Source organism: Microcebus murinus, chromosome 16, assembly GCF_040939455.1.
Source record: "Microcebus murinus isolate Inina chromosome 16, M.murinus_Inina_mat1.0, whole genome shotgun sequence".
Classification (NCBI taxonomy): Eukaryota; Metazoa; Chordata; class Mammalia; order Primates; family Cheirogaleidae; genus Microcebus; species Microcebus murinus.
The window spans coordinates 25,405,701-25,433,547 of record NC_134119.1 but is presented as its reverse complement, the minus strand read 5'-3'; the positions used below and the strand labels follow the sequence as shown (position 1 = coordinate 25,433,547).

The 27,847-nt window shown below is 47.0% G+C and overlaps 1 protein-coding gene across 7 annotated transcripts in view; it reads right to left on the bottom strand.

Annotated features, from left to right (window-relative positions):
• Positions 1-5,602: 5,602 nt before the first annotated feature.
• The window catches only part of RASSF2 (Ras association domain family member 2), a 47,989-nt gene continuing 25,744 nt past the window's right edge, over positions 5,603-27,847 (bottom strand). For 6 of the 7 annotated variants that reach the window (XM_076010953.1, XM_076010957.1, XM_076010952.1 and 3 more), the window contains 7 exons: positions 27,538-27,626; positions 25,515-25,675; positions 24,570-24,671; positions 23,277-23,328; positions 22,702-22,823; positions 21,397-21,494; positions 5,603-5,942 (listed from right to left, as the gene is read on the bottom strand). In XM_076010953.1, the coding sequence (XP_075867068.1) occupies positions 5,618-5,942; positions 21,397-21,494; positions 22,702-22,823; positions 23,277-23,328; positions 24,570-24,671; positions 25,515-25,675; positions 27,538-27,626 (949 nt within the window). In that variant the 3' untranslated portion in view covers positions 5,603-5,617. Of the gene's footprint in view, positions 5,943-18,920; positions 19,222-21,396; positions 21,495-22,701; positions 22,824-23,276; positions 23,329-24,569; positions 24,672-25,514; positions 25,676-27,537; positions 27,627-27,847 lie in introns of those variants that run through there. The other variant, XM_012755158.3, reaches the window with a different exon arrangement.

Below are 27,847 nucleotides of genomic sequence, written 5' to 3'. Positions count from 1 at the left end.
GAAGACTGGCGCAGGAAACAGACCCCAGCCTCCCCGGCTCCATTGTTCTCGCGCATCTCCGAGCTGTGGAGCTCTGGGCTGTCCGGCTTGTGCGGCCCAGCCGAAGGAGGCTTGGGCTCCGGGTTTTGTCATCTCTTCCTGCAGGTGGGAAGAATGGGAGCTGGTAGGAAAGGAAACCGGCTGAACAAAGAGCCGGGAAAATCACAGGCCCCCGGGGAGAAAATACAGCTCATTGTACCTAGGTTGGGGAAGCCCTGTGAGAACAAGCCATTGCCTGGACATATGCTTACATGCTGCTCGAGACCCCCTGCCTGTCACCACCAAGCCAGGTAGTAGCCCCGGAATTTGACTTTCCAGAGCTCAAAGGGGACTTAAAACTTTGGGTTCAAAAGACTGGACTTTTTCCATATGCATTTAAAACTCTCATTCTAAAACAAATATTAAGTCTGGGGAAACACATGTGCTAGCCTTATTGGTCAAGAAAGCAGTTTCCCAGGTAGTTTAGCTGCTTTCCACAGCTGAGAGCAAAGCTAAATTAGCAAATTGTGTTGAGAATGGGTAGACTTTGCCAAAAGGCTTATGGCATGAGCCTACACGTGAGAGGTGCTCAGGGGGCTTGAATATCCAGGTATTGAAGCTGTGGCACCGCAGGACTGGGGTCCATTGCTCAGATCTAAAAGCCTTTCAAAGGCAGACTCCAGGCCGGGCGCGGTGGCTCACGCCTGTAATCCTAGCACTCTGGGAGGCTGAGGCCGGCGGATTGCTCAAGGTCAGGAGTTCAAAACCAGCCTGAGCGAGACCCCGTCTCTACCATAAAAAAAAATAGAAAGAAATTAATTGGCCAACTAATATATATAATATAAAAAATCAGCCGGGCATGGTGGCTCGTGCCTGTAGTCCCAGCTACTCGGGAGGCTGAGGCAGGAGGATCGCTTGAGCCCAGGAGTTTGAGGTTGCTATGAGCTAGGCTGATGCCACGGCACTCACTCTAGCCTAGGCAAGAAAGTGAGACTCTGTCTCAAAAAAAAAAAAGAAAAAAAAGGCAGACTCCAGCGCCATTTTCCTGGGGTCCTCCCCTGGGGCCTGGCCAAGACAGAGACTGTGACAAACCCCCAACGCTGCGCTCCTCTTACCAGCTACATGAAACTTTGAGCAGGTCACTTATCCTCGTGCTGTCTGTCTCCTTTCCTCATCTGTAAAGCAGGGGTGATGACCTGCCCCGGGGGTTGCTGTGGGAATGCCGAGTGCCTGGTGCAGGGCCTAGAACACAGTTAGGGCTCCCCAAACATGCGTTACGGCACCTCGGCTCTGACTTCTACACTCCCTGTCACATGCCGCATGCACACCCACCCTCCACCTCCCTCTCTCTCCTCTGAATTCCTAAGGATGGTTTTTTAGGGGAAAGGAATTGGTAGCTGATAGTAGTTTTCCATCATACTCTAAAGCAGAAGTCTTGATGTCCTGTGACATCTCTCTAAATGCATCTTTAATCCAATTCTCAGCACCTCCACGCCCCACCCTCATCTTACATCTGGGTGTCTCGTCTGCAACAACCTCCTAAAATGTCCCTGCTTCCATTCAACAGGAACAAGGATGAACTACTAAAAGCCTATGACTGACTCACTCTCTCTCTCTCTATCTCTCTCATTCTTTCTTCTAAAACCTTTCAAAACCTTTTCATTGTACCTAAATAGAATCCAAACTCCGTACTTTGGCCTCCAAAGCCCTGTGCCTCTCGCCAACTTCCTCCAGAGCCCTCTTTCCCTGACAAAGTTCGTTTCAGCCACGCAGGTCCTCTGTCAGTTCTGGAAACACAACATGGTCTCTGTAGACTCAGGCCCTTTGTTTCGACTCTTCTCCCTGCATCATGTGACAAGCTCCTCCTCAAACTTCAGGTCTCAGCCCAGGTGTCAGCTCCGCCCCAGATCTTCCCAGGCTATAGTTCCTTCTGCTGCGGAGTCACCATCTGTCTCAGCTTCCTGTTCTCTTCTTGTATCAGTCAGCTACTGCTACGTAACAAACCACCCCCCAAAACTCCATGTCTTAAAACAACAATCCTTCATTATCACTCACACCTGCATGCTGACTGGACACCCGTGCTCCTCATGGAAGGGCTGTGGGTGGGGTGGGGGCAGTTAAGTTCCCCCACCTCTGGTGAGGAGCTATATTTGCAGTACCTAGAACAGCACCTGGCATGGGACAGATGTTCAATTAGTCCCTTATTATACATTGAACAGACTCCTAGACTGGAAGTCCAAGTTTTACCTCTAGATGGCAATTGTCCTGAAAAACTATCATGACAGCACAGAAGTTGACTTTTCAGAAATGGCTTTTCTTCAATATTGACTCAGACACAGACAAAAGTTCATAATGGAGTCTTTTATTAATCATGTGCAACTTCGTACCTACTTGCCAACAATTGCTTTGGACATGGCCCTGAGAACTACAGCAGCCACCGCCTGGTCCAGAATGGCGGGAAAAAACCTATTAAAGTGGTCCTGACCAGGACAAGAACCATGCAAGGCATTCTCTACCCTGGCCACAGCAGAACTGATAAGGTTCAGAGCAGGACCCGGCTCCAAATTCAACTAGTCCCAAACCTGCTATCCTTTAGAGAAGAGAGTGGTGGGAGGAATGGGTAGCCAAAGGGTAAGATGCAAAGGTTGTTGGGCCCCCTTCCTTGTACCTCCAATGAGGCACACAAGAGGTTAACTTTCCCTGGAAGCCACTGAGAGCATGTGAAAACCTGCCACTTTTGGGGTGAAGAACCCTGGCCGAGCCAGTGACCACCCCTGTACCTCGACAATGCTGCTGACCTCTCTGTGCCTCAGTTTCCCCACATGGAACATGACACTGAGGTCCATCACCAACCCAAAGGGCAGGTGAGTAAATCAAAGGAGATGAGCACAATGAAGCCCACACCTCTGCTGGGGATCACTCATCCCCACCCCGGCTCAGAACCAGTGCTCCCCAAAGCTTTCAGATTGGATGCCCACTCAGCAAGCATTCCTAATATGTGCTGATGCTTACTTACATGTTATATACATGTACTTTTAAATATCATTAATGGCAGTGGTCCATCTTTTCACCCTCTTACGCTTGTGTTATAGTATTATCTTGATCTGTATTTTTTTGCAGTAATTTTTAATCCTCTTAAGATTTTTGTGATTGTTTTAGCCTAAGTAAAACTAAAAAATAATAGTTGCTGCCATTTGTATAGTCCTCACCTAGGTACTTTTCTATTAACCCATGTTTTAAATGCACCTAATGTTTTGAAGGCATCTAATTCCTGCAGCAGCCCCATGAGTTGGGTACTAATACTATACTCATTAAACAGATGAAGAAATGGAGGCGGGCAGAGTGTAATCCAAGGTCCCACAACCAGGGAGCCAGGGCCCGAACCTAAGAAATCCGGCTCGGGAAGCTGATGCACACACGCTGGGCATGTGTCAAAAGCTTTATGTCCTGAACCACCGAGCCCATGGAAGGTGTCTCATGATACTGGGGTGATACAAAAACCAGGCAAGGACACCAAAGCCAAAATGTCACTATTTTTAAGATTCAAAACTTTCTATTATATCAAAATAGAAGTTGCAGTCTTTTCCCACCCACCTTGGTGGCCACTGCTCAGAAGGGCAGGGGAGTGGGCGCGGCACCGCGCCGTGACCACCAGGGGGCGCGCTCACCCCGCCGGCCCCGACGGGCGAGGGGCGAAGCCCCAGGCGCGCCCCCAGCCTGCTGCAGGGCGCTTTTCATCCTCAGGATTGCTCCCGCCCACCCAGGCCGAAGGATGGGCCTGTCCTTGGCGGCAAATCGCTCCCGGGACCGACGGGCCTGGCCGTTCCATTCGCTAACACCCGCGCGGGGCGAGGACAGGGAGGCCTCCTGTGGCCGCGCAGGAGACGGTGCCGGCAGGGGCGGCGCTCTCGTCCTCTGCCCCCGCAGGTGCACTTCCCGGAGCGGCGCTTTCCAAGTCCCGCCTCATGACTGCCGGGGAGCACCTGTCAGGAGAGTCCGCCCGGACGGCGCAGAGGCTCGGGCGCGCTCCGAGCGCCCCGAGGCGCGGCGAACGACGCCTGCGTCCCCGGCGCCCCCTGCCTGGCCGGCACGCTCCCGGGGCGCTCGGGCCGGTGGGCGCGGGAGGCGGACGCGGTGGAGCCGGTGGAGGAGAGAGCTCGGACATCCCGTCCCCAGAGGCCAGGGGACAGGAGTGGCGCTGCACCCCGGGCAGGCTTGAAGTCCCTTTCGCGCAGGGCAGGGCGACGGGCAGTCGGAGGCCTGTGCCCACGCCCGTGGGAAAGGCTGGTCACTCATTCGCTCCGACCAGGAGGGGTGTCTAGAGCAGGAGGAAGAAAGATAGTTTCCGTTTTGTGGGAGCTTCCACTGTAGAGGGAAGAGAGAAAACAGACAGATAAACACGGCAAAGTCCTACAGAGCTGAGTGACAGCAATGAAACAGGCCTTGCGTTAAGAAGGGGCTGGGGAAAGGCCCCACAGGAGTTCCCCTTATCCGCGGTTTCGCTTTCTGTGGTTTTAGTTACGTGCAGTCAACTGTGGGTCAAAATAGTGAATGTAAAAATTCCAGAAATAAACAATTCATAGGTTTTGAAGTTTGTGCCACTCAGAGTAGTGTGATGAAATAGTGTACCAACTCTCAATGTCTTGCTTGGGACGTGTCTTGCTTGTCCCCTTGTGCGGTGGATTCAGGCTGTATACACTACCCAACCGTTAGTCACTTAGTAGACCTCTCCACTATCATATCAACTGGGTATCACAGTGCTTGTGTTTAAGTCACCCGTATTTCACTTAATAATGTCTCCAAAATGCAAAAGTGCTGAAGCTGGCAATTTAGATGTGGGAAAGGGAAGCTGTGAAATACTTTCTTTAAGTGAAAATGTGAAAGTTCTTGACTTAATAAGAGAAAAATCACATGCTAAGGTTGCTAAGATCTATGGTAGAAAGGAGTCTTCTATCCACGAAAGTGTGAGGCAAGAAAAAGAAATGTGTGCTAGTTTTGCTGTCCCCCTTCAAACTGCAAAGCTATAGCCACAGTGCATGATAAGTGCTTAGTTAAGATGGAAAAGGCATTAAATTGGTGGGTGGAAGACAAGAACAGAAATGTGTTCTGATTGGTGGCCGTCAAGATCAGTACTATCCGGGTTTCAGGCATCCACTGGGGGTCTTGGAATGTATTCTCCATAGGTAAGGGGGGACTATTGAATCTTGATTGGGGTGTTGCTATGTGGATGTATACATTTGTCAAAACTCTTCACATTGGACATTTAAAATGGATGTTTCATCGTATGTAAATTTTATCTTTTTTTAGTACATAATATATTTATTATATATAAGGGGGAAAAAGAAAAGAAATGGAAAGGGAAGGGAAGGGAAGGGAAGGGAAGGGAAGGGAAGGGAAGGGAAGGGAAGGGAAGGGAAGGGAAGGGAAGGGAAGGGAAGGGAAGGGAGGGAGACATTTATATAGTTGACTCCTAGAACACTTAATTGCAATACTGAAGCAAATGTATTCTTTTATTTATTATTTTTTATTACCTCATATTATGGGGGTACAGATATTGTTAGAGTTACATATCTTGCCCCTGCCTCCCCTCCCCACCTTGCTATGCCAGAGCTTCAAGCGTGCCCAGCCCCCAAGTGGTGCGCACCGCACCCACCATGTAAGTGCATACCCTTCCCCTCCTCCCCCTTCCACCTGTCCCCCTCCCAATAACAGATTTTTTTGTTTTTAGACATTTTGGTTCCAGTGTGTATCTTTGCCTCTCCCTAAAAAGGGATAGAGGTAATCCCTTACCCCCCACAATGCTCACCATAAATTTTATCTTAATAAGAATCCTTTCTATATAATGAAAATAGTAACCGGGGAAGAAGACGTTAGCTGGGGCGGTCAGGATGGCCTCTTTGCAGGAGAGACATTTGAGCTGAGACCTGGAAAATGAAAATGAACTAGTTAGCCATGCCGAGATTTGGTGTCTTTTCCAGCCAAGATGCCATAGGAAGAGAAAACCATGCATGCAAAGGGCCCACGCTGAGAGTGTGATGTGGGAGGGGGCAGACAGGTGTGAGGCAGGAGGGCAGGCATGTGAGAGGAAGTTGGGGAGTAGCCGGGGGCTGTGGTGAGGGTCTTAACGACTGTGTAGAAGTTCTAAGTGCAATTGCAAGCCATTGGGAGACCAGATGGAGGAAAGTTAGAGGTACCCGACCTGATTAACCCAGGGGCCACCTCCAGGCAGGGTCCAAAGGAGGAAGAAGCAGCCCAATTGAGCAGCCACCAGGAGACTGTGACAGCAGTGGCCTGGGAGGCAGGTGGGCAACTTGGCTCCAAGTTGTCCAAGAGGACATTCTAGCCACAGGTAGGAAACACCACAGGGAATGGGCGGGGCCTAGAAATTCAGGAAGAGCCTGGCTCACTGGAAGGGCCCCAAGACCTGAGGTGTTCAGCAAGTGGGCACCAATGCATGCCCCCCAAAACGAGCCCCAGGAACACAGCTGAGAAGTGAGTTGGAAGAAAAGGGACAAGGCCATGTGCCATCAGCAGGAAGGGTACTGCCAGGTCGCTGGCTGAGGTCTGTAAACCGCCCCTCCCAGGAGTCCACAGGGTGGGCCTAGGGGGTCCTGGTGCTCCAGGGGGCAGACACACCTGCTTGGTCCACGAGGTGCAAGTTAAGGGTGAAGAGCTCCTGTGATGTGAGCAGGTGGCCCAAAACTCCATGGTGTGTCCGCAAAATGCCTTCACTCACTATTTCTATCTGGCAGGTGCCTTCGGGTTGACAGCCGCGTGCTCAGAGGAGAACGAAGCAAAAGAACTCAAAGCTGACCCCAAATACCCAATGGCCTGGACTTCTCAGAGCAGGATAAGGTCAGATAGGGCCATCAGGGAGTGGAGATGACCTCACTCGAGGTGGCACAAGTTGGAACGAATCGCTCAGGTGGGGAGCAAGAAACTAGAGGAGCAATTTCAGTCTGTCACTCGGGCTGTCACAGAGGAGGGCTCGGCCTTCTACTTCACCAGCTCGCTCCTCCCCTGGATGTGCTGTCTCCCCAGAGGTTAAGAAAGACCCTCTTTCTTGTCTCTCTCTGTCTGTGATCTTGTCTCCAGAGTCAAACGAACGATGGGGGAAAGAACCAAAGCTTCCCCAGTTCACTAACTGCCTTGGGAATCACCCAGAATTTGGTGGTGGCATTGGGAATCAGAGTGGGCCTAGAAGAAGGGAGTGATCACTGGGAAGCGGAGGTGCCCGGAGCTGGAGGTCTGGAGTCGGCCCTGCTTCAGCCAGATTCACTTCCCTTTGTTTTTCATGACTGGACAATGCTCCAAGCTTCTGGTGTTACATATCTCCTTGTCTATTAAACAGGGTTCATGCAGCTGATGGAGGGCATTTCTTTTTATCTAACCTCACTTTTTCTAAATGCATTCACGTTTTCCAGAATGTAGGCTGAAATATGCCCCGCAAACATACCAGGTCCTAGTCCCTGGAAGCTGTGAATGTTATCTTATATGGGAAGAGGGCCTTTGCAAATAAGATTAAGTTAAGGATCTTGAAAGGGGAGATTATCCTAGATTGTTTAGATGGACCCTAAGTAAATTCCTGGAGTGTCACCTGGGGCCGAAGGGAGAGGTATTTGGTTTCAGGACATCCAGGAAATTACAAGATGAAGAAATGCTAAGACAAGTTTACAAAAATGTAGAATAGTTTAACTGTTTACATCTAAGAAGTTGCCACTTTTCACACATACAAATACAACATCATGTAGCAGACATTGTCCATATCTACTCGGCATGTCTGTGCCCATGTGCCTGACCTCTAACAGGTCACATTTCTTTGGCCACCGAAGCCTGCTCTACCTGTGTACACTGAGGCCAGACGTGTCAGGGAATTAATGCCTTCTTCAACCCCCAAAAGCAGCTCTCAACCAATGCCTGATGGAATTGGGGACAAGAACACCCAGCCCCCTCAGCCCCTGGTGAGAGAACTCGAAGGTATCTTCTACACTGGCTCCCAGAGGCCTCCCATGGGATTGAGCTCCAGTTGCCCATGGTGGTGACTTAATTAATGACTCGCCTTTTATGAGCTTCTTTCCCTTACCCATTACACTTCCTCACTCCACTTCCAGTGTTTTCTGGAATCAAGTCCAAATAAACTACTAGACCTCAAATCTTGGTGTCACAGTCCATTTCTGGAGGAGCCCAAACTAAGATGCTATTGCATCTCATTTAGTCACAACATCAAAAGCATATACTGAAGTCCCTTCATGAATTTGAACCTGACTCAAATGGCCCTGCTGGCCCCCCTCGAATCAGGTCTTGACAGAAGCTCAGAATGGGGGGAAGGCGGGAGGGCACTAGCTCTGGACAGGACAAGAGGGGCGGGCTGGCTGGGGCAGAGTTGGCAAAGCTGATCCGAACCAGGGTGTGTTGTTGGAGCTGGAAGGTGCTAGAATGCATGGCCGTGTGTGAGAAAAAGACTACACAGGCCTGTGGGGCTGTTGTGAGGCCAGGTGCCTGCAAGACCTTGAGGCAGTGGCGCTCCACTGCTGGGACTTCAGGAGAGAAAGCTCTGCTGCCTCCCCACCTTCCAGGGCCCTCGAGTCCAGATGCGCCGCCGGGGAGAAGGGTTTGTGTCCTATTAGCTGGTGCAGGCACCTTACCCCCGGCAGCTGGAATGACGGAGGTGCAGGTGCAATGGTGGCAGCAGTGGAATCAATCATAGCTTTATCATGGGGCTGAGCCCCGGGTTCCACAGCCAATGCCTGCCCCAAAAGTCAAGTTCTAAACCAAACCCTCATGGCTAAAGAAACCCCAACAAATCTTGTAAGGCCAGCAGCTCTTCTCCGTTTGTGTGTGTGTGGAGAAATACATGAATTGTCTTTTACAGTCTTCTAAACATATGGACCTAGTCTTGAACTATAGAACACAAGGATCTAGGCATGGCCTGGGAGGCGAATTTAACTCTAGTTAAACTGAGGTAACTAGAGTAGAAACAGCAAAGTGGAGGCCTACAAGCCAATCCAGGTGACAGTCTTTTTCAATCTGGCATAGTGTTTTAAAAATTGGAGATTCTGATAATAGTCTGGATTTCTGGGTTTTCTTAAAAAAATAAATAAATAAATAAAACCAGAAGTTCCTGAATCCCAGGGGCTTGCATTCCCTCGGGGCAGCAATTGCCTGAGAAGTCAGAATTTTCGATCCATCACACTTGTGCTATCTTAATGCTGTTTTATTATTGTTCAGGGTTTAGGATTTAATATTAGGGTTTTTTGGATTTAGGACCCTCAGCATCAAAGTCAAAGTCACATTTAGGTCCAGGAAAGCCTCCTGCTAGTACATCCAAAAGAGAAGGGCATGGTTTGTGGGAAAGAGGAAACAGAGATTGGGGGTGAGGAGAGAGAGACAGACCCCAGGAGGTGATAAAGAGAGACCCCCACTGACAACCATGCACCAGGCTCAGAAGGGAACCCCCAGGAGACGGGCCTCCAAGAAGGTACTAGAATGCTAGAAGGTATGGCTAGAATGCTGGGAGAGATGGAACATAAGAGCAGTTTAGAGAAATTGGGACAAGTATGAGTCTGAAATCATGAAAAATACATTTAAAAGCTAAGCAAACAAAAAGACAATTTTTAACTCTAAGGGAAACAAAAGATTGTACTAAAAATGGAAAAATAAGTACAGTACACTACTACTTTAGTTTTCCAGAGCATATTTACACAGTCATACAATGTAAAGGCTGGACATGGATCTAACCAAAAACTCTGATTGGCAGGATGGAGACACAAGAAGTGGGGAAGGAGGTAGAGAAAGATAAGCAGATGAGCAAATCAGAAAGAGCGACATCAATACGTTACTCACAGATACGGCAGTAAACACCAAAGAATCAGCTAGAAGACTTGGAAGCCGTGCAGAGGACTGGGAAGTGGAGTGTGGGAGGAGCAAGAGAGAGCTGGTTTTGTTTGACTTTTTATTTATTCATTTATTTGAGTCAGAGTCTCACTCTGTTGCCCAGACTAGAGTGCCGTGGCGTCAGCCTAGCTCACAGCAACCTCAAACTCCTGGGCTCACGCAATCCTCCTGTCTCAGCCTCCCGAGTAGCTGGGACTACAGGCATGCACGACCATGCCTGGCTAATTTTTTTCTATATATATTAGTTATATATGTATGTATATATATATATTAGTTGTATATATATATATTAGTTGCGTATATATATATTAGTTCTATATATATTAGTTGCCCAATTAATTTCTATTTATAGTAGAGACGGGGTCTCACCCTTGCTCAGGCTGGTTTTGAACTCCTGAGCGATCCTCCTGCCTCGGCCTCCCAGAGTGCTAGGATTACAGGCATGAGCCACCGGGCCTGGCCTTGTTTGACTTTGTACACCACGTGCATGTATATCATTGAATAAATGAGAAACTATGTTTTGAAAAAAGTAAATCTATCATATGTAAAGTCACCACCCCCAGCTGCCATTCCAGTCTCAAGATACCCTTTAACAATGATATCCTTCCAATCTTTCTCTATACCTTATATATGTACTATTTTTGTTTGTATGTGATACATAAATAGTATCATCTTGTAGATATATTTCATCGACTAGCTATTTTCACTTAATGTTATATTTTGGCATCTACTAGAATCGATTTTGTGATAGGTCTGTAGACTTTCTCTACAAATTCTGAATAAAGAAATTATTACACCCTTGTGAGACCAATTTTTATTACTAGGACTTGAATCTCATTTATGTAGTTGATTGAAATCAAAATATTATCTTTGAATATATCCCCTAGGGAAGACAATATCTTTGATCTTGAGTTTTCTACGGGATGCATTTTTGGAACATTTTCTTTGGGGTGTTGGAGGGAAAGCAGTTTAAGTCAGTATGATTCGACAGGATTCATTTCCAGCATCCTGCATGACTTCTTGCGGTCGGCTTGTCCTTTAAGTGGCTGCTCCTGGAATTTCCCCGCCCTCTTTCCTCAACATGCTGAATGTCCCACTGCCCTGAAGAGCAACTTCATCACTTGACGGGTGGATTAAATGTAGTCACCTAAAGCCTAAAATCTGCATTACTTTCATCTCAATTCAGAATGAATTTCGATAATTAAATTGAGAAAAACATGGCTTGTGATCCTAGAATGGATTTTTAGGTCCCAGTTCATAAGTGGAATGAATTTATAAAAAGTGTTACTGCATCTTATTTTGTAATAATGTCCTCAAGTGAGGGGCACACACGTGGGGCTTAGGGTAGGGCGCGTGGTGGGGAAGTTTTATGGTGTTTGTCAGGAGTGAGAGTCATCATCACACTTGGGCTGTCTTAATACTGCTTTATCACTGTTTAGGGTTTAGGGTTTAAGATTAGGGTTATCAGGGTTTAGAATCCTCAGTATCAGAGTAAGTCACATTTAGGTCCAGGAAAGCCCCTGAGTAATGTCTATCACTGTTCTCATGTCATTAGGATTATTAGGGTAAAGGCATCCAATCATTAAGAAGAGAGATGTAGGGTTAGGGCTCTGGTCAGGGTGTGGGGCTGCTCCAAGCTCACCTACAGAATTTAGAGTTCAGGGTGCTTAGTTTAGGGTAATTAGGCTTTAGGGTTGTCAGTGTTGGGGGTCAGGGTTGAAACTATACATGAATTTATTGTCATTTGAAATTCAGGGTCTTCTGGTTCAGCATTAGTAGGGTCCCCGAGTCAGGGTTAAAGACAAGGTGCATAAACAGAGCCCTGCTCTTTGGGGCATAGACGTTGCATCATTGGGGTGTGGGGTAATCAGGGTCAGGGCAGGTCAAGGCCAAGGTGTCTGTCTGCTCCAGTGCCTGTTAGGGTTTAGGATCATTGACTCATTGATGTCAAGGCCACTGGAGTTGTTAGCATTAATATTGTTGCCAGGGAAAGCTGGGCTCATTAGACTTAGACACCTTTGAAACTACTTAAGATCATTTTGGGTTTAGGATAATTTTGAATCAATTAGAATTGTTTATGATAGGGCATTTTAAGTACGTTTAGGATCTCGTGGATATTAGGGTCTTTCAGCGTATTGAGGTTTAGAATCATTTAAAGTAAATTTGAATATGGAACTTTTAGGTTGAACAATACATTACGTTTCTTAAATATGTCCCTTACCTTTAGAATCTTTTCTTGGGATCATTTTGGATTCAAGGCTTTTTATAGCCCCAGACATTCAATCTTTTGCTATGCGTGGGAGTTCTCATTGGCGGTTTGTTCCCCAAATTATACCCCAGACATCTCTGAGATGTAATTACTTTCCATTAGCAAGACGTACCCACGCTGTCCTGTTTCTTCTGTCCCAATGTTTGGCACCATCTACCCTCTCAGAAGCCTGCGGCTCTCTCAGTGAAGAATATTGCAAAATTCCCAAATCTGGGTGCTGCTGGGTGCTTGCACAGGCATGAGTAGGGGGCACTAGGTGCAGCTTAGAGGGGCTCAGTGACCAGCAGGAACATTCAAAGTCACTGAGTTGTAGGGGTTCCTTATACAGTTTGCATTTTAACCCCTTATCAGATATATGGTTTGCAAATATCTTCTCCATTTCCATAGATTGTCTTTTGATATTGTTGATTGCTTCCTTTGCTGTGTAGGAGCTTTTTAGTTTGATGTCATCCCATTTGTTTATTTTTGCTTTTTTGCCTGTGTTTTTGGTGTCATAGCCAAAAAATCAGGGTACAAACTTTTAGGTATATGATGCATAAGTTCTAGAGATCTAATGTGCAGTGTGGTAACTATAGTTAATAGTACTATATAAAGAGAGTAGGTCTTAAATGTCATCACTACACACAAACACATATACACACACAAAGCAGTAACTGTGTGGTAATAAGTGTGCTAAATAATGTAATGCTGGTAATCATTTCACAATGACTATGTATATCAAATCATCAGGTTGTACACCTTGAATATATACCGTTTTATTTGTCAATTATACCACAGTAAAACTGGAAAATTAGATAATCTTAAATTAAAAAATACAAAAATAAAAACCAAAGTCATGAGTTAATGCAATGGGTCCAATTTTAAAACTCCAGTAAGAAAAATGGATCTTGCTCTAATGCAAGAACAATTAAATTAGTGTTAGCAAAATATTGATATATAAAATATCCATATTATATTTTGCATTCTGCCAAAATGTGTGTTTAGATTTCACATCTATCCTAACAACATTTAAATTCCAACTTATGTCCAGTCCTGAGTTTGTGATAGCAAAAAAAAAAAAAAAGAAAAGAAAAGATAAGAAAAGTCCAACTTATGGCTGCTGCTTAAAAACTTCTCATTAAAATTATGATAAAACTGCTTTTTGGGCAACACGTGGGGTGATCATATTTATCATCCACACTGGGACATTTTGAGTGGAAGAAAATGCTGTCAATAATTACAGTAGAATAACAGGAAAAACTGTTATTCTACCAACCAAACCAAGACTCATGGTCCCTACCAATGGGCCAGCAGTTTTAAAACTTCTAAATTTAACTAATATACTTGTAAAATATATACTTATAATTCATTACTTATATAAAGTTAACTTACATACTTATATAACTTATAAATAATAAGTCATAATTCTTATTTTACATGGTTTTACAATGAAAGTAGCAATGTCAATTTTACTCATGTTCAATTTTCAGTAGAGTTTGCTTACATTTAAACATTCCAGCAAACTATTAGAATGCATTCAAAACTTCACAGTAAAGTCTTGTACTCACAGCAAACTCCATTCAGTAATAATTTTATTATCTAAAATAGACAATATCAAATTATTTCATAAAATCTGCTTCCATTAAGCGAGCCAAGACCTGCTGGCTCCTTTGGCAGACGGCAATTATTAGAATTTGTTGGGTGATCTTAGACACTCTAGCTTCTCTAAGGCTTACTGCCTGATTGGGGGTCTTCTCGAGACTCCCAAAGGAGCCATTTATGTTCTGTCTGTGTCACCTACATCCACATGACGGGCAGTACAAAAGTCTCACTGCCTTGGAAGGGTTAACTGACTGATCATCTATTTCACCCAACATAGTTAAGGCAGCAACCAAAGACCTATCACTTTGGACTACAAACACTAAATATACGAAGTGGAAGCAACACTCAAAGGGAAATGTGGTTCATTTAAACTTTTCTCTCCCGCTTTCTTCTTTTGTATCTATATGCACTGTTTGGGAAGGCATCATTAAAAATCTTGCCTTGGCTGTTAGCTTCCTCTAGAGGCCAAATTATTATGGTCATTATTCATGCTTCATGCCAGGTTTCCTAGGATGACAACTGTCATCACATATTGGACTTTATGAACCAACCACATCACCTGTCTATACTAGTCAGGGTTCTCCAGAGAAACAAAAACAGAATAGGATGTGTACGTGTGTGTGTGTGTGTGTGTGTGTGTTTGTATAGAAAGAGAAAGAGAGAATTTATTTTAAGGAATTGACTCACCTGATTAAAGTTGCAGTTTGAGCCCAAAGGCAGGCTGGAGGCAGAATTCCCTCTTCCTTGGGAACCCCAGTCTTTAAGGCTTTCAACTGATTGGATAAGGCCCACCCACATTGTGAAGGGTAATCTGCTCAGCGTCTATTGATTTAAATGTTAATATCATCTCAAATGTAACTTCACAGCAACATCTAGGCTAGCATTTGGGCTAGGCTACCAAACATCTGGGTACCGTGGCCTAGCCAAATTGACATATAAAATTAACCTTCCCCACACTATGGGGTGGAACTGAAAGTCTGATACTTGGGGCGTTGGGCAGGCTGCCTCCAACAGAGGCAAGCCCAGGACCCCAGACCCTGCAGCATGTGGCCTGGCCATTTTACGAGTGAGAAAACCAAGACCTAGAAAAAGGCTCATTGAGTTGGTCCCAGGTCCTAAAGAGCCAGGGTGGAGTCGGGGTGAAAATCCAGCCTCAGTGAACAGTAGTTTCCAGCTCTTTCCACAACACCTGGCTCCCCCGGGGCCTCAACTAGAGACTCACCACAGGGTGTTCCCATCTCACTTCCCGTTGGGAACATGACAACCTGGCTCAGGCACATTCAAACTCTGGGGGCACCATAAACTCTGGAGGAAGAAAATTAACTTATCTCCTGGGGGCACCTTCGCATTCCTGTCCCCAAACTCACGGCCACCGTCTCCCAACACAGAGCTCCCCGCCAGCAGACACACACAGACCCACCCACGAGGGGACTTCTCTTCGAAAAGTGCTTTATTTCGATAAGAGCTAAGTCAGGTGCATTAACACATATCAAAACGTTACAAAAATGTACGGCTCCCTACCGAGGCCTTGTCAAATTATGTTACGATGCCTAAAAGCATCGGTTAATGAGTCCAGAATCAAACATCGAACCAGGTCATGTACCATCACTGAAAAGACAGGTTAGGATTCAGAAAAGAGCACTCCACGAGGCTAAAACGAGTGGGGAAACCCTTAGGAAACACTAGCGATTACACACCAGAAACATCAGCCTGGACAGGTCTGCGACGTGCGGGGAGGACTCCACGGACAGACAGACTCCTCTCCCTTTGTAGCCTGCGCGGCTTTTGTGCTCAGTTAAAACCCTAGGGGAGCTTTAACCTCCCCTTGCAACAAGGTAAAGCTCTCAGTTCCGTCTGAAAGAAAGATGCACCACATGCGTTTATATATATATATATATACCTCTCCAGGACATCCTATCCCGTCCCATCTGACTGAAGCAAGACTTTATGTAAAACAATTTAAGTAGAAACGTGAAACTTTGTGCCGCTGTATCAAGGATGCGTAGGGTGATCTCCTGTCATCCCTCATATCAGCGTTTGGTCACCATGAGGCACTCAAATTCCCCCGTTCACATAGAAATTTCTCTCTTGGAGGTGTAACTAGGACGCCGTGTTCTCCGTGCTACAGAGCTTTGACATAAACGGTGGTTTTTTGGTGTTTCGACGGCGGTGTCGTTTGAGAGAGAGCTGTTGTTTCTTAAAGAGAGTTCCTTGCCCTTCTGTGGCTCATTTCCCTCATTTCCCGTTCGGCTCTCCCGACGCTCCCAAGTAACCACCTGCCTGACAGCACAGAAAAGGATTCCCGTGAAGACATTTTTGTCTGGAGAACCGACTTTTGGGGGGTCATTACAGGCCACTGATAGGATGATAAATGTCTTTATCTGGAGGTTTCTAGGAGAGAGCATTGTTTTCTTTTCCGGGGGGAGGAGAGAAGGGTGAAAATATTTCTCCTTGAAGCATCAGCGTGTCTCAGACCCAAACCTGGACCTCGAGCCTCAGCGTCTTTCTCGCGGATGGGTGGCTGATCTGAGATCCTCTCGCCTCAACATCAACTCGAAGTTGAAGTCCATCCAGCCCGGAGAGGCCTGTGCGCGCTCCCCACCAACACGCCTGGGCGAGCCTACGGTGTGTGCTCTCAGCCCCGCCCCAAGGTGACCCTTCCCAGCTGAGCCCTCCCCTCCCCGCTCATGTGATCGAGGATGTGATCTTGTGCTTAATTCCACCGCCCCAGCCAGATGGGCTCGAGGTTTTCTTTCAATTGATCACCTTGTAATATAAGCCCCAGGTGGGGAAGCCAGATGCAGCTAAACTGCTTTTCCAAAGTTGGGAAGAAAAAAAACCCCACAAAACCCTATAAATTGGCCTTTTGTTCTTTACGCCATTTCAGGTTCATTGCACACAATTACATAAACCCACACAAATCGGTAGAGGAGTTCAAAGCTGCAAGGCCATGTGATACCAGTGAGAAAATCCTACCCAGGCCATGGAGAAATGTCTCTGTTTCAACCGCTGCTACTGCAAAGAACTTTTCCAAAATTTCTGATCAGGTTTTTAGGACTAGAGAAATGATCTCTAGGGCAGGCCAAAATGGAAAAGTGGAAGCGCATTGTGTGAGATGTGATTACTCCTCGCTTCCCTGCCCTGACCAGCCCCTACCCCCCATCTTTGAAAAGCTGAGTCCACCTTAGCATCATTTTCTCAGAAAGTGATCTGGCAAAATGGACGTTTTGCAACATTTCCATATTTAACACTATCACAGTGCTAGTGCAAATTAAAAAGAACTTTTACAAACCAGAGATAGCTATCCAATAAGAGTTAGTAGTTAGTAATTTGCTTTGTGTAAATTCTCCCCTACCCCCAGGCCCTAGGGACAATTATTGGGGCCAACGAAGGCTTTGAACATTCAAAATATAAAGTACTGGAAGAGCTCCTCTCCAAATCATCTTCTCAAATGCAAAACTCAGGAGTTACATTTGCATTCACAAAGCTGCTCTTTCCCATCTGTAACAAAGGGAACCTCTTTGTCTTTTATGCCCAATTCTGTGCATTTTGCAGGAGCCCACTGAGACGTGTGATTGAGACTAAGCCCCTCTGGGTTTCCACTCCGTGCTCTATGGGGCTGGCGGTAGTGTCCCCATGGAGGAGGCAGGCTTGCTGAGAGACCCCCAGCAAAATGCCAGGTGGCAACATGCCATCTTTTTGCAGTCTACAATGAGACTGCAGCTGTGGACCTTCTACAAAGGCCATAGGTATGAGTAGGGGACAAGGGTGCCCAGGGCAGGAACAGCTCTGCTGAAACAGTCCACCTTCCTTTAGAGGCACTGGCCAGTGGCTCTCCTTTCCTCAACTGCCCAGCTCTGCAAACCTTCCTTGGATAGGAGGTGGAGAAGAGAAGGGAGGGTCCCTACCCCAGCAAGGCTCAGAGATGCCGCTGTTAGGAGCTCCTGGTCTTATTCAGTTGATCTCCCTAGCCAGGCACCCAGCTCCCAGCATCTGTCTGTCCCTCCTCAAACTGTATCAGCCACACTGGTGCCCCCAGCTGCCTGGCAATCTTCCCGATGTGGACCACAGCGGACAGACCATCTCTGCCCTTTCCCCTCCTTAGGGTTGGTTCTCAAGATCACCTGCGGCAAGGCTGCTCAGAGAAGCCAAAAAAGACGTTCTGTCCTCCCTCTGCACCTTCACCTAAAGAGCTTCCCTGAGCCCCAGCCTTGATCAGTAGCAGGATGAGTCCTCACTCTTGGAGTCCATCTCCACGCACCAGATTTGGCAACTTGCAAGAACCCAAGAGGCTGGAAAGAATAAAGCCTCAACTTCAAACACACAGCCCTAGTCCAAGTGCAGGAAAACCCCTGTGATGATACAGAGACGGACTGGGCTCAAGGCACCTGTCCTCTCTGCTGGCAGCCACTGCCCTTCGGCACGAAGGAGAGACCACAGAAGCTTCCTGGCCACCACACCAGAAGGAGCCATGCTCTGGCCACACTCGCTGGGCACCATCATGTCCACACTTGGCAAGATCTTTGTTTCATGAGAACTTTCCCTCGGCTTGAGGGAGCAGCAGAGAGCTGTGCCAGCAGCTTGGCATGCAGAGAGACACGCAGGCTGCCCTCTGTCTCCTAGAGGTGGCCATGGAGGAGGGACAGAGGGAGAATCCGTTCTTTACAGGGGTCCACACAGAACAGCACATACCTCTTTGTTATTCAAAATAATCAAAGTTTCCAGTGTAAAAACTTGTGCGCTTATTGCATCTACCCCACTGATGGGTTATCTTTTTCTTTCCATCAGACTTGCCCTAAGGGTATTGGGGCTGTTATTTTGTTAATTTCCAAGGGTCTCACATTCACTGATCCTTCTGGGCATATGGGGAGAATTTAAACTAACATATAAATATCCCAAATGGTAAGATTGGAGAACCCTCTGCCCCTTCTAAATATCTGTGGCTGCTCCGTGGCACTTGAGGTTTTCTTTGACTTAAAACCCTTCAGATCAGCATCTCCTCTGATTTTCCTGCCCATGGGCAGCACTTCTGCCGGCCCCATGGCACTTGTGCTGGTTGCTTGGAATTTAATTACATGTGAAAATGTCAGGTAGGCACATAGACACGTATTGCCTGCATGTTGCACGCAAGTGTAAAAACACACACACACATTTGGGGTCCTCCTTAAATCAAAAGTCCTTGTGAGTGAATGAAAGGAGAGCAGGGATTCAGGGATGGGGAGCTGTCTGCTGACATCTTAATCCTGCTCCAGGTAGCAAACGGTGGCTTGTCCAGAGCTGGAGGGGTTTACATTTCAACGTTCCCATGTAAAGAAGGCGCCCAGCCTCCTGTGGGTCTGCTCATGTCAGTGGTGGCTCCGGGGTGTCTGGATCCCCTCACTCCTGGGGCTCAGATTGTTGCGGGAGTCTCTGCTATCTCCTCCAGCCTCTGCCGAATCATCAGCCGCAGCACAGTGTACCTGGGGACAAGAAACAGGCCCCAGTGGAGAGCAGGCAGCAACTGCCCTCCTCATGGCCTTCCTGGCCACCCAGCTGACACCAAGGTGACTCCAGGTAACAGCAGGTAACGGTGTGGGCCAAGTGTCCTCCCCTGTACTTCCATTTTTGGCCGGCTCTTTAGCCACTGTATTGCTTATGTTCATTTTCACAACAGGATGAGAGGGGAGAAAGAGGCCAAGTCCAAATTAGACTATTTCACTATGGTTAGAACATCTGGCAAAAGGAGGATAAAAAGGTAACAATAACAACAATAATAAGCATTCCATTAACTGAGTGTATACTATGCCCAAGACACTACATATAAGACTTTCTATACACAGTAGATCATTGACCCTCACCTAGGCTGGATTATATGAAATTGCCAATATTTTATCTTTTTGGAGGACCTACAAAAATGGCAACTGCACATGCTTCAACCCTATAGTAGAACCTGCATCTTACACAAGAGGCCATAGCAATGACTGGGCATGGAGGTCCATGGCTTAGCAATGACTGGGCATGGAAGTCCATGGCTCATGGGTGAGTTCAGTTTTCCCTGAGTCGTAGCGCCATAGCCACTGGAGTGGGCACTGTCGTTCAGGGCTACATGGGCATATTCCTTATGCTCAGGGCTACATGGGCATATTCCTTATGCTCAGGGCTACATGGGCATATTCCTTATGCTCAGGGCTTTCCACTGCACAACAAAAGCTATTGTTAAACTTTAGGGCATAGTAAGTGTTCAATAAAAGTTAACTGATAATATTCTAGTTATTACCATTGATACAGAAAATATAGCATTGGCTTAATTCTCCAGTGACAAAAATCAATCACTTTTTCTACTGTATCTGTGAGATGCAGTTTACTCTATGACTAAACATGGCAAAGAAATCATGAAATCCTCTCCAGCAGGAGTCCTCAAACTTTTTAAACAGGGGGCCAGCTCACTGTGCCTCAGACCGCTGGAGGGCCAGACTATAGTTTAAAAAAAACTATGAACAAATTCTTATGCACACTGCACATATCTTATTTTGAAGTAAAAAAACAAATGGGCAGGCCGGGCATGGTGGCTCACGCCTGTAGTCCTAGCTATCTGGGAGACCGAGGCGGGCGGATTGCTCGAGTTAAGGAGTTCGAAACCAGCCTGAGCAAGAGCGAGACCCCGTCTCTACTATAAATGGAAAGAAATTAATGGGCCAACTTTAATACATACAAAAAATTAGCCGGGCATGGTGGCGCATGCCTGTAGTCCCAGCTACTCGGGAGGCTGAGGCAGGAGGATCGCTTGAGCCCAGGAGTTTGAGGTTGCTGTGAGCTAGGCTGATGCCACAGCACTCACTCTAGCCTGGGCAACAAAGTGAGACTCTGTCTCAAAACAAAAAAAAAAAAAAAAAAAAACAAATGGGCAAAAACACCCACATGTGGCCCGCAGGCCATAGTTTGAAGACGCCTGCTCTCCAGAAAGAAGCTTTACTGGATTTTTCAATCCAAATGAAATTTTCAGAAAAGCAATGTTTAAAATGGAGGAAGGGTGGGAAGAAAGGATTTTTGAGGTAGGCAGCTCAGATTACCTCCACTAAGACAACTTTCCTGGAATCCCAGAGCCTCTGGGTCTTGGTTAGCACTCCTTGCCCTCAACCAAAGGCAGGCAAGGGGTGTGACACTATCTAGCCCCGGGGCCGCACTTTCCCTTCAGGTTACCCCAGACTCTGCCCAAGCCTCTGTAAATAATCCCTTCATCAAACGCCCCTCAAAGCCCCTCCCTGGAGTGCGCATCTGTGTCCTGCTGGGAGCCTGGTCATACACTTTGGAAACAAGAACAAAGCCACCTCCCCCATTTCTGAACCTAGACCCCAAAGAAATTCGAAACCAACACCTTCTTTTCAGGGTCCTTCCATAGAAGGGGGGACAAAAGACATTTTGACATTCCACATCGAAATGAGAAGCTGACATGAGAAGCAGAGAGACGAACACACTTAAGTTTCATGTCCCCCATCTGAGGTCCAGATTTGTCAGCGGGCAGCCCCCCAAAGAAAGCCCATGAGACCCAGGCCCACGCAGCAGCTCGGCACAGTCCCTGCGAGGCACCTGAACAGAGAGGTCCCTCTGGTTGAGGCGCAGGGGAAGCCCACCCAGCACCCCGAGGCCACACCCACTTGCGCATCAGCTTCTTGACTTCCCGATCTTCTTCCTCTTGGAGCTTCTGAATGAAGCTTTTAAGAACAGGCATCTCAAACTTTATATACTGGGCCACCTGGGGAGAAAAAAAGTAAGTTCTGGGATGCATGCCCCTCCCAGTCTTATTCCAATTCCTTCTGGCATCACTCGCTTGCAAGGCACAAAGCCTTAGGAGATCTATGTTTCCACTAACTCAGGATTTCTTTAAAAGTGGGGACCAAGCCTCATTCTTCTCAAAGCTGGTAGAGAGTCTGCAGTGAAGATCGCTTCGTGTACATGACACCACCCCCTAGCTTCTCATTTTTCATCTCATGTATCCAGTCCATGATGGGGAGGTGTCAAACACGGAAAAGCACTTTCTCTTGATACATCAATGTAGAGAAAGAACTGATCCCATGATATTTAACAAACCTCTTTGTTCTCCACTAAGAGCATTTAAGAAACCATGGTGCAGAGGGACGAGTTGGGTCTCAAGGCTCAAACAGGCATCCAAATGTGAACTTGCTTCAGGGAGGCTATGAATGGCTCCCAGGTGAGTTAAAGTTTAAAATCAGCTACCTCTCCTCCACCACAATCCACCCCACCTCTTCTATCAACCCTCCTCCACGGGAGAAGTGTATTTCTCTACCCTGTGAAAATTGAACTCAGCTATGGGACTTGCTTTGGACAATGGAATGTGTGTGGACATGACATACGCCCCATCTGAGTGGAGGTTTCAAGTGCACTCTGTGGTTTGGCATGGTTTCTTGTGCTCCATGGTCCCCCAGGAGGAGCATATACAGGAGGAGGAGTATGCCCTAGAGTCTGAGCCTCTGAATGAGATACACATTGCAGACTGAACTTAACCCACAGCCTAGAGCAGAGCCCCTGCTACCAGCCTACAGAATCATAAGCAAAAAAGTAAATGTCTGCTGTTTGTAAGCTACTGAGATTTGGGGATGTTTGTTACTGCAACAAAAGCTGACTAATACACTGCTAACTTCTCAATGTTGCTAAGGGAGTGTCCACAGAAACTTCTCAGGCCTCTTATAGTACCCTAGATACCCTAGAAAGGCTCAAGAAATTTATTCCTTCCATAGAAATCACTTTCTGCCTGAGAATTCCTCCAACAACTCCCACAGGGCACACCCTTAACCTGCCTTCACGAATACCTGGTATTGATCAATGGCAGTGAAAGGGGACACGGTCCTTGGTCAAAAAGTCATGCTATACCCCAGTTGCAGGTAACATCACCAAATCCCCCTACTCCTGAAGGCAGACCACCCAAGCAAAAGGGTACTCACGTCATAGGTGACTTCCTCCACCTGGTCCTTCTCCATAAGGAACACTTTGGAGACCTGCTCACATGGGCCCTGGAGAATTCGGGCAATCAGGGGGTAATCGGTGGTCTTTAGCTTCTGTTTCTCTGGAACCAAACACAACCAGAAGCAGGCCTGAGTTTCGCTAGAGGCCTTTCTCATCCTGAGTAGTGGTCAACTCAGGGGCCCAAAGGGACAAGCAACTTAGGAGACTGATTTGTAAATGGACTACTCAACGGGTGTTGTTAAACACAACCTCCTCCCACTCCCCTGCCCCCAACAATACTATGGTGCTTCAAACCCTTCAGAGGAATTGGGTTTATCTGTCTCTTGAGAAGATCTAGTTCCTTTTTTAATAGGCAGATAGGTTTCAGAGTTTGTTTACTGACCATATATGGCATTCCCAGTGGATTCATCCAGCAAGCCCATCAGCCTTGGAGGCAAACAACATTTGGAAGTTTCCAAAACCCAAACAACGGGCAAAGCAGAGGTATTTTTTTTTAACCTGCTATTTTGAGTTAATTGGGAGTTTTAAAGTACACTGTGGTCGTCAGACTTACCACCACTGGTATGGACCACGTACAAAGCAAACTCCTCTGCCGAATTCTCAATCTGAATCAGGAGCAAAAGGTACTAGTTGAAAGCACATATTTAAACACTCTCACTTTGAGCTTTTCCCCCTTCTTTGACACTGTGAAGCTGAATAGATTTTAGGCTCTGTTGAAGGGAAAGCGATATATCAACAGCTCTGGGAAGTGATGAGGAGATGAGACGGGTGGATAACTTTATCAATAATACAGCCATGCGTCACTTAACGACAGGAAGACGTTCTGAGAAATTTGTTAGGTGATTTCGTTGTGTGAACGTCCTAGAGTGTACTTACATAAACCCAGATGGTACAACCTACTGCTCCTAGGCTACAAGCTTACACAACAGGTTACTGTACTGAATACTGCAGGCAATCGTAACACAATGGCAAGTATTTGTGTATTTAAACATATTAGACATAGAAAAGATATAGTAAAAATATGGTATTATAATCTTACGGGATCACCATCACATATTCAGTTCATCATTGACTAGAACATTGTTGTTCAATGTGTGGCTATGACAGATAAAAATAGCTAAAATTTATTGCAATGTGCCAGGCCTAGTTCTATACATTTCACATGTTCTAACTGAGCCAACACTCATGACAACACCATGTCAAGGTACCATTGTCCTCATTTTACGAATAAGGAAGCAGAAGCAGAGGCAGGTTAAGTGACTTGTCCAATTCATTCAACGAGCAGGTGACAGGTGGGGATTGGAACCCAGAGACCGTGCTCTGAGGCCACTAGGTTACACTGGCTTCCAGTAAAAATAAGATTACCTGGTCTCCAAAAGAATTATAAGGATGTTTCAGAAAACACAGAGTAACAGGACTTTAAAAGCATTCATGCACCGTAATTTGCACATCTATTTAAGTATCATTTTTCAAAGTAGGTTCCCCAACTGTGTCCTAGAAGTCAATCTGTGGGTGAGCCCAAAACCAGTCAGCAGGTCCCAGGGCCCTTCCATAGAGGCCCATAAAGGACCCGAGGGCTGATGCCTCTCAAACTTCAGCAGGCACCAGGATCCCCCGGGGGCCTCGTGGAGCAGGTGCCCTGGCCTCACCCTCGGGCTTTCCAACAAGCTCGCAGGTGATGCTGGCGCTGTGGACCTTCCTTGAACAGTGAGAGTCTAAAGAACCCAAACCCACTGCCCAGTGCCCCCTAAACCATACACTCTCCACAGCTCCCCCACTCCCCCTCTAAGGGTCCCCAAAGCACATGTGTGACCCTATCTGGGGCCAGCCAGCAAAGGGGACTTGCCTTGAATTTGTTGAGCAGCAGCTTCAGGACCTGCGGGGTGGTCATGGTGCTGTTGATGCGGACGTTGGTGACGGAGCCATAGGCCGGCGTGAACACCGACGTCTGTCAATAGACGGGTCCGGCTCAGGGTGGACAAGGACAAAATACTAAAACCCACATGCAGTACAGGGCACGGCGACATTGGTGCTCAAAAATGGTACTGAAATGTACTCTCGGAAAGCCCCCTGGCCGCCTGGCGAGCAGCAGGCGTTACAGACAAAGCAGCCCTGGGGTTCGCCTAATTCAGTCCCTGCTCTTGCAGGTAGCTCAAGTCTGAGCTCGCCAAATGGCAGGATTGGGGAGGGGAGCCCAGACTCCATAAGTGAGGTCCTCTCCAAATAAAACACTCACAAAGACCCTTCCACTGGGACTTCTACCCGGGGAGGTCTCTGACCACTCTCCCACCACACACTTGCCTCTGCGCGTAAGATGTGATCCAAGCAGCAGGAGGGGAAGGAGGTGTCAGCTAACTTGGGGTGGGGTGGGTGGTGCACTGGCACCCCCAGATCTGAGGCTGCAGCTCTGCTTCAGAGGCAGCCCTTAGCTCAGGGGCATGTCACACCGTGCACACCCGCCAGCAGGCACAGGGTGCAGGAAGAACGGAACACCTAGATTGACCTGGGAGGGATTAAAGAGGTGTGTTTGTGGGGTCTTCAAGGCTACAGCAGGGGCTGCTTCATACGGCCCCCTGAATTCACCCACCACCCTAGGAGGTCTCAGAGCATGACTAGGCCCACTCATCCTTCAGGAAGCCAGCAGAGCTTGCAGCCCACCTGCCACTCAAAGCCTAAGCAGCACCACTTGGCTTCCCAGGGGTCCCACCTTGCACCATGTGGCTATAGCCCTGAGGTGGCAACTGCCCAGCAAGGGGACTTGCCCGCCTCTCCCAGCCCCTGTCCACTCTACCTTATGGTTGTAGTAATGGCCGTTGATGGAGAAGCGGTGGCGTCTGATTCGCCGCTGATCGCTCGGTGTCCTCACGTTGCCCCGGCGACGCACGCCAACATCACTGCGTGTGCGCATCAGCTGTGGGGTGTCTTCCTGCAGGGGCTTCAGACCCCTGGCGTCTGAGAGGAAAGAGGAAAACGAGCTGTCTGTCTGGACCCTGGACAGCTAGCACACGGTTCCCTCTTTGTGGTCAACGCTACAGCACCCACTGCCTCAAAATATATAGATTTTATAAAAATAGTATATTCTGCTGGAGGAAAAACATAATGCATAGTTGACTGAGAAGTTATGCAGTGAAAAGGTTCAGAGCATAGACTCTGAGCCAGACTGCCTGGGTTCAAATCCCAGCTCCCCTATTGAATTATATCACTAACCTCCCTATGCCTCGTTTTTTTCATCTGTAAAATGGGGGTGATGATAACACCCGCCTCATGGGATTGTTGTGAGGGTTTAAGTGAGTTAATATACATAAAGCACTTAGAACAGTGTCTGTCACAGGATAAGCACAATATCAGGGCTTGCAAGATACTGCAAACCAATTCTGACACATTACAACATGGATGAACCTTTTGGACATTATGCCAAGTGAAATATGCCAGTCACAAAAGACAAATACTGAATGACTCCACTTATATGAGGTACTTAGAGTAGTCAAAATCATAAGAGACAGAGAGGAGAATGCTGGTAGCCAGCAGCTGGGGGGAAGGAAAATGGGGAGTCATTGTCTAACAGATACAGAGGTTCAGTTTTACAAGACGAGAAGATTCTAGAGACAGACGGTGGTGATGGTTGCACAACATTATGAATGTATGTAATACCATTGCACTGCACACTAAAGAATGGTTAAGAAGGTAAATTTTATGTTACGTGTATTTTACCACAATAACAAATTGGAAATAAAATGCTTAATAGGACACATAAAGATAAACAAATATAATATGACATATTTCTGTCCTTGTGTGTCCAAATATAAAATATTGACATCAACCAAATAGTGAAGCACAAGTAGGTTAATCTGTTTTATTAAAATTGTTTTAATCTATGTTATGTTAAAAAAAGATATTGCAAATTGATAGTATCTATCAAAATTACAAATGCACACAACCTTGAACCCAGAAATTCCACTTGAAAGAATCCTACAGACACACTGACAAATACACAAAATAACACGTGTATAAGGCTACCCACTACAAGCTTGTTTGTCACAGCAGAGACTGAACATGACTTAATTATCTATCAGTAGGGTATGATTACATAAATTATCATTTTTCCATAGAATGGAATGATGCAGTGCTGTAAAGAAGGAGGAAGTTCTTTACAGATTTGTATAGAATAATCCCTGAGATAAACTGATAAATGAAAGAAACCATGTGCAAAATGTTACCACTTACATATTAATAAAAATGAGAAAAAAAGAAATTACATCCAACCCTAAAGGTATGTTGGTGTGCATTTGCTTACGTGTGCGTGGAATACCCCAGGGAGGATGTTCTTGGTTGGCTTCTATGTGGGCAGATGAGGTGGGTAAATTTTAATTCTTTCTTTGTAATAACTTTAGTTTTTCTCTCTCTCTCTCTTTTTTTTTTTGAGACAGAGTCTTACTCCCCCCATAGAGTGCAGTGGCGTTATCACAATTCCCTGCAACCTCAAACTCCTGGGCTCAAGTGATCCTCCTGCCTCAGCCTCCTGAGTAGCTGGCACTACAGGTGCATACCATTAAGCCCAGATAATTTGCTTATTTTTAGTAGAGATGGGGTCTCGCTTTTGCTCCGGCTGGTTTCAAACTCCTGAGCTCAAGCAATCCTCCTCCCTTGGCATCCCAGAGTGCTAGGATTGCAGGCGTGAGCCCCTGCACCCAGCCTAGAATCCTAAACCATATAAATTTTATATTTTCAAAAATAAATATCTGTTTATGACAGCTATCACGGCAGTCTTCACGCAGTTGGCCCCTAACCCGAAGCTCCTTCTACGATGCATGTACCTGTGGGACTTAGCGTCTGGTCACTCTCGGTCGGAGCGTCCACCTCTGAGATCTGAATGCTGGGCGTGGTGAGGGGCTTCAGGATGGTGCTGTGGGGGGAGGCGAGCAGACACAAAGAAAAGGGAGACTGGTTTAGCCCCTTCAGGGAGATGCCCCCACTCCCACCCCAACCCACCCCACCCCACTCCTGCAAGGGGAGCACTTTGCTTGTGCCGGGCTGGGTACCAGCACCCACCAGGCGAGGAAGGGTGCACGTGGGCTGCCCTGAGCATCCCACCAGGCTGGCCCAGCTCCCAGGCTGAGCGGCGGC